Here is a 7,155-nt window from a genome sequence, read left to right on the forward strand (position 1 = left end):
AAACAGGACTTGACTTATGACCTCTGCCAATATGTCATCATGTGTTTGTGGTTTTATCCCATATGCTGAGCTGCCTTTCATGCAACCACAGCTAGCCTAGCCTACTCTCTGGAACTCTTTAGAAACACCATGGAATGTAAGATAACAGAGATTTGATAAGCTGCACAGGCTCATGATTTTGGAGACGGGGTCCTTGTGTCACCAGTCCTCTCCCTGACAGGGCAGAGGTCCGAGGCACAGATCAGCACCAAGCCTGGCAACACTTCACACAACCTGTCTGTCACCGCACGTCAGTCAGAATAATGGACATCTTAGAGCCATTTCTCCCCCAACGGAACAATACAGGAATGTAATGTGCGTTTGTGTCTCTGAGTGGAATGTGAGGAGAACTCAATAGAATGGTGATTGTCTGCTGATATTTGTCACATGGCCCTGAGATTGGATGGGAGACCATAACAGACCCAGATAAAGGTACAAAGGCCTCCTCTTACTGATGGACATAACAAATCAGCGGGGAACTGAATGTTTTAGTGGCATTGTGCAGCAAATGTGTGTGTGTGTGTGTGTATGTATGTGTGAGAGAGAGGGAGAAAGAGTGAGAGTGAGAGAGTGTGTGTCTGGGGAGGGGCATGTGTGGGGATAAACCTTAACGATGATGCCGTTTCACTGGTTTGCAGGTGATAAGTCATCAAAGGGGGATGATCTAATCAATCAGCTCACCTGTCTGAGAGCGTAGTGGCGTAGACAAGGAGATCATATACATCCACATATAGGGTGAGCCTGATTGGGTCTGTGTGCTAAACACACGTATGTTCCCAAATGCCATACATCCACACATATAGGATAAGTTTAATTGGGTCTGTGTGAACACACTCATGTTCCCAAACCCACTGATTGAGAGGCAACTCAAAGTTCTTAAACACATAATGTGATGCAGAGGGAAGACTAACGTACATTATGAATAAATAACATCTGGCCAGTTGACAAATGTCATCCATCTCATAAAACCTCTGGACTGAAGTTGCAGTACGACACATCTTCTGCATTATTATGTTGCACATCGTACAGCTTGTGACATTCTTGTGATTTTGTTGCTTGTTAGGAAATGTCTTTTATCTGCAGTCTATTGTTTAGTGTTAGGAAAACCGCCCTTATCTGTAGTGCACTTTTTAGCTCTTGTGATAAGGAAATGTCTTATCTGTCGTGCATTTCTTCTTCACTGTGGGATAGTGAGGAACACACTTTCAATTCCTCATATGTCTAGTCTGTGGAGAAATTCAGCTGACTTGACGTGTCTTGATAATGTAGGCTACAAAAGCCATTGACTGTATAACAGCACACAGGGTTCTATAAAGGTAAAGCCTCCTAAAGAGTTTCCTTTTTTATCTTAAAATAACACATACTCTAAAATACTCTTATTATAACACATATACTCTAAAATACTCTTAACACATACACTGTTATACTCTTAAATTCTCTTAAACACCTCTATACATATACTAAAACACTGTTATAACACACACTCTAAATACTCTTATAACACATAGTCTAAAACACACTATACTCTTAAATACTCTACTCTTAAATACTCTTATTATAACACATAGACCTACAAAATACTCTTATAACACATATACTCTTAAATACTCTTATAACACATCTTAAATACTCTTAATACTACTCTTAACAGGGCGAACAGCACTTCTGTCTCTGAACAGGTCTAAAACAGCCATAGGAAGTTGCTGTTCAGGAGCTATGCAACAGGCATTTTGAGATCTCTTTCTGCAGTCTGTGAACTCCATTGTACCTGAGTAACGTTACTTTGTTGCAAAAGCTGCATATTTAGTTAATTAATTATTGCACATCTCAACTGTAGGGGCCCCAGAAAGCACAATTCTGCTGCTTTATCAGCATGAACTTAGTCCGCTAACCACAAGGGGGCAATATAATGTGTAACACCATCAGCAGCAGAGCCAGTAATGGTAATGGTATAGTAAATAGCACCTGTGTCAGGACTCAGGGCCAGGAAACAGCAGGCATTCAAACCACAACCAGCCACGTGGACCTGGTGCGCAACACTGAGAATTGGGTCCGATCCTGAAAGTGATTCTGCTGTGAATCTCTTTATCACAAAGTGCTGTAGAGAAAGTGCAGCTCAGAAACTGAAAAGAAAAGAGAAACTGGAAAAGAGAGTGTGTGAGGTGTGTCTCCTTAGCTCCTGCATGGTATAGCCATAATCAGCTAAAGATTTGTGAGTTCAGTATGGTCATAGCCAGACTAGCTTGTCTGCATAGGCTTAAGGCTACCAAATCTCAAACAAAGTAGGCTATAGATTTTTAGCACAAGGGGTAGGCTATTACATGCCTTTTTTCAGAACAATGTCAAGAAACAGAATAAACATGCTGGCTGACTCAATAGGCCCTATCGGCCTACAACAAAACTAATGTTACATTCTACATTTCCTGTTTCAATAGGCTACACACAGAGAGGGAACCATTTGAGATAGGCTATAGGCCTTGGCTGGGTGAACCTTGCCTGACCTGCCGGCGAATTTGGATTCCGTAACCTTTGGCTCCAATCACAAACTTATCCAAAGACGCCCTGGATCGTTGGTCTGATGGTTGAAGGACTATCGGAGTCATTTGAACGATGCTCCACTGATCACACCTCTCGTGCAGTAGAAACAAAGAGCAGACTCCCCATAATGTTCCATCTTAAAAGATTGATCCTATGGTGATAGCCAGACTAGGCTAGGCCTAAATGGTGTGGTTAAAAAAAAAAAAAAAAATGCATTTGAGTTTGAAAAGCTTTGGTCTAGCCTACATTTTATTATGATTTAAAACGTAACCCTTTTTATGTATCAATGTAACTGTATTCCGAATAGGCTATATTTACATTTCAAGTAGGCCTAGAGTAACTCATTGTATTTTAATTAGCCTAATCCAGAATACATATAGGCCTTAGCTATTCCGTACTTCCCAGCACTGGGGATAGTCTAGGCCTACTCGAATTATCAAGCTGTGTCTCTGCGTCCGTTGAGGAAAAATGAAACCAGACCAACTCCACTCGCGCTTGAGCTCTCATGACAGGTTGCAACCCGGTCCTCATAAGCGCGAACACTGCGTCCGCAACGAGTGACGTACAACTCTTCACCAACGGATGTGCGCACGGCTCAATGCGGATGTCCGCGTGTGCTTTACCCGCCACTACGCTACAAACACAAAAGTGCGCTTGCGCTTCTTAATCAAAATGGACATTGAATTTGAGGAGAGGTTGTGTGAGGAGGTGCGTCGCTATCCGCACCTGTACAATCCGTCTTTAAAACAATACAAAGACTTGCAGGCGTGCAATAAATCGTGGCGAGAAATTTCTCAGACTTTGGGAAGAGAAGAGTTTCTGTGTCGGAATAAATGGAAGTATTTAAGAGACAGATTTGTGAAGGCAAAGAAGAAGCTCAGGGGCCGAAGTAGCGATGACGGGAACGTTCCCCGCATGTTCTCACTTCTGAGCTGGCTCACCGATTATGTGAATCACCGGGACCGCGACCGGGACCAAAACAAGCACGAGTTCCGGCGTTCGACCAGAGGTAGGGCTTAATGTGAATCAAATTGATGTCTATGGGTTTATGTTGGGGATGTTTCGGTAGACTGTAGCTTGTCATTTTGGTTTTGTTTTCATTTATGGACTTGAAGATTCAGCATACAAATACACTCATTAACTAATTAGGCCTAATGGCTAATGGCTATGCCCTGTAGCCTACTAAGTCAAAACATTTCTCTGTCTCCAGTCAGGAATAGCTCCTTATTGCCTGAGAACATTAGTCTTTCTGCGACCTGACAAAGTGAAAGTAGGGTAGAGCACAGTATTCACTCCTGGGAACTCATGCTGATCTGAACTAACTAACTGCTGAAACTAACTTAACTAACTGTTGGCCTACACACCTGGAAAGTCTGAAAATAGGTTGCTGTGGACTTTGGTGAAGGCATCAACTAAGTTATATTGACAGACTAACTTGTGTAATTGGCAGATCATGACTTGGTATCAAAGGTGGACAGGATGTCTAGAAAGTAGGCTAATTGGTATTTAAACAGGTACCAGGTAACACTGTGCGTGTGTGTGTGTGTGTGTGTGTGTGTGTGTTGGGGGTGGTGGGGCTACTCTGGTGAGCTACCTGTTCTGACTGTAGCCCATGGTCTGATCTCTGTTCTCTCCTCCAGGGAGCTCTGCTCCATCTCTGCCTCCAGTGACTCCGCCTCCATCTGCGCCTCCATCAGCAGGCCTGGCCCCCGTGACGACCTCCGCCTCCTCCTCCGCCCCCCAGTCGCCCCTCAGCCCGGCCTCCTCAGCCTCCCCCGGGGACTCCCCGTTCTCCCCCACCGCCACCGGCACCACCGCCACCGCCGCCGCCGCCGCCGCCGCCACGTCCCGGAAGAGGAAGTGGGCGTCCAGTGTGATGGAGGACGCCCTGGTCCGCCTGCTCCAGCAGAGCGAGCGCAGCGGCAGCGCCAGCGAGGGGCGGAGCCAGAGCCAGGACCAGAGGGAGGAGCAGCGCTTTGGGATGATGGTGGCCGACATGCTGGCCAAGCTGCCCCCTCCGCAGCGCATGGAGGCGCAGTTCGAGATCTACCAGCTGCTTTACCTCAAGCAGAAGGAAGTGTTTGAAAAGGACCAGAGCCTGTAATCTGACAATCAGGTGTTAGAGTTAGAGTCAAGAGTTTTGTATATATATTTTTTTGTAAATAACAAATTTGGTGTTTTTTTATATTTTGTTTTGAATAAACACAAATATAATTGATTAGGCTACTGCGTTTTGCCTTTATTCATAGGACAGTAATAGAGACAGTAAGCAAGTGGGAGAGAGATGGGGTGGGATCGGGAAATGACCGCAGGTCGGACCTGGGTCCCCGTGGGCACTCAGACCCGTTTATGGCATGAGCGCTGTAGCCTGTTGCACCACAGCGCCCCTCTAATCTTCTGCCTTTAAAGAAAACAGTCACATGTTGTTTTACTGACAGCAGTTGATATTCTTATTCATGATGAAAAATGGCACAAGGACCGTTGTTACCGAAATCCAAACACAACAGGAAATGTGCTGCGGCCTCCACTGATGCTGGCACCAGGAAATGGCCAATAAAACCCTCATGCTCAGTCTGTGGTGGAGGTGGAGTTCAGATCCTTCTCTCTGCAAGTAGCACGTAAGCTATGTTACGTCTTTAAACCGCACTAGTAATACTCTCTGCACATAACACACAACATCCTACTTTGGCTGTGTCTGAAAGATCAGTACGCACGCTGGGCAGTGTGCATTTTCTGGAAGTTACGTCAGAATAGACTGTCCGAAAGTCAAGCGCTCTCACTAGTTGGGTACTCCTCTTCAGGAGTTAGGCAGGGTAACCAGGATTTCCCACTGTGCCCAATCAACAACCAAACCTCGAACGCAAAATCACCAACATGGCTACCTGTGAGGGTTCCTTCATCGGTGCCCACCGCACACACAGAGGGGGCCCAGAGCCCTCGTATTACTGTGTGTGTAATAAGTCACAGCTCTATGATAGGGTACATTATAAAAGCGAGTGAGTGTCATGGACTATGTGTAATAAGCCACAGCTCTATGATAGGGTACATTATAGAAGTGAGTGAGTGTCATGGACTATGTGTAATAAGCCACAGCTCTATGATAGGGTACGTTATAAAAGTAAGTGACTCTCCTAACAATAACAAAGGCCATTGCTGGCTTTTGGAGGCTGCTGCCATTAGATATGAACCCCAACACTCATCACTCTCCTCCATCAGCAGTTATGAACCCCAACACTCTTCATCACTCTCCTCCATCAGCAGATATGAACCCCAACACTCTTCATCACTCTCCTCCATCAGCAGATATGAACCCCAACACTCTTCATCACTCTCCTCCATCAGCAGTTATGAACCCCAACACTCTTCATCACTCTCCTCCATCAGCAGTTATGAACCCCAACACTCTTCATCACTCTCCTCCATCAGCAGTTATGAACCCCAACACTCTTCATCACTCTCCTCCATCAGCAGTTATGAAGCCCAACACTCTTCATCACTCTCCTCCATCAGCAGTTATGAAGCCCAACACTCTTCATCACTCTCCTCCATCAGCAGATATGAACCCCAACACTCTTCATCACTCTCCTCCATCAGCAGTTATGAAGCCCAACACTCTTCATCATCAGCAGTTATGAACCCCAGACTCTCCTCCATGTGAAAATCTGCAGATACAGTTCACTGTATCAAGTAGCCCAACTCCAGTCCACATAGATGGGAAAGTTCTCTCTGGAGTTGAATTTGGGTAGCCTTGAAATCTAGGCGGCAGCAGCAAATGTGATTGGCTGGCGGGGCAGTCTAGGCACGATCCATAAGGTGCCTCTCATGCAGCGTTTATACGTCCTCCCTCGCTCCTCGGGCCTCGATCCTCACTGGGAACAATGGGATAGTCTATCCAGTGTTAGTTATAGATCAGTGGGAACGCCCCTCGAGGATCGAGCATCGAGGAGGCATGTTGAGAGGCTAGGGAGCTGAGAAATGGAAGAATGGCCAGACCAATCACAGCGTGTATAGAGTCGGTGGGCGGGCTTGACATAATGGTGACTGACATGCGACCAGAAGTTGCGACGGTAATGCATCCTGCTATTTGAAAACAAGAAGATGATTCGTTTAGCGCTATGCTATTGCGTAGAGAGGGAAGGTTTCGCATCCTGCTACTTGAAAACAAGACGATGATTCGTTTAGCACTATCCTGTTGCGGAGAGGGAATTTGCAAGACAACTGTTTATCTTCCCCTCCAATTGAGCCCTGCCTACGGTGAGTTCCCAGACCCTACATCTTGATGTGGGTCTGGCTGGTCAGGCTAGAATTTGGGTGTTTTATTCAGGTGACTGAGAGGACCAGTGAGTTGAGACTGCTACATAGTGGGGTGAGATGGTGCTGTAGTGTTCCCCAATTCCCACATGGAGAGGCAGCTTCACTCGAAATCAAACAATGCAGTGGGCAGCGTAACATAAAGAACATCTGGCCAGTGGGGACATGTTACTCCGCTAGCCACAAGGTGGCAGCACTGAGTTAACGGGGAAAAAACACCTGTTCAGAGAAGCAGCAGCTATCCAGCGCACACACATCCTCTGGGAG

The 7,155-nt window shown here is 46.0% G+C and overlaps 1 protein-coding gene across 1 annotated transcript; it reads left to right on the plus strand.

Annotated features, from left to right (window-relative positions):
* Positions 1-3,187: 3,187 nt before the first annotated feature.
* On the plus strand, positions 3,188-4,795 carry LOC134069296 (transcription factor Adf-1-like). The gene is made up of 2 exons (XM_062525248.1): positions 3,188-3,586; positions 4,218-4,795. The coding sequence occupies exons 1-2, from the start codon at positions 3,250-3,252 to the stop codon at positions 4,679-4,681; spliced, it is 801 nt and encodes a 266-aa protein (XP_062381232.1). The 5' UTR covers positions 3,188-3,249; the 3' UTR covers positions 4,682-4,795.
* Positions 4,796-7,155: the final 2,360 nt, after the last annotated feature.

This window comes from Sardina pilchardus, chromosome 21 (genome assembly GCF_963854185.1).
Source record: "Sardina pilchardus chromosome 21, fSarPil1.1, whole genome shotgun sequence".
Lineage (NCBI taxonomy): Eukaryota > Metazoa > Chordata > Actinopteri > Clupeiformes > Clupeidae > Sardina > Sardina pilchardus.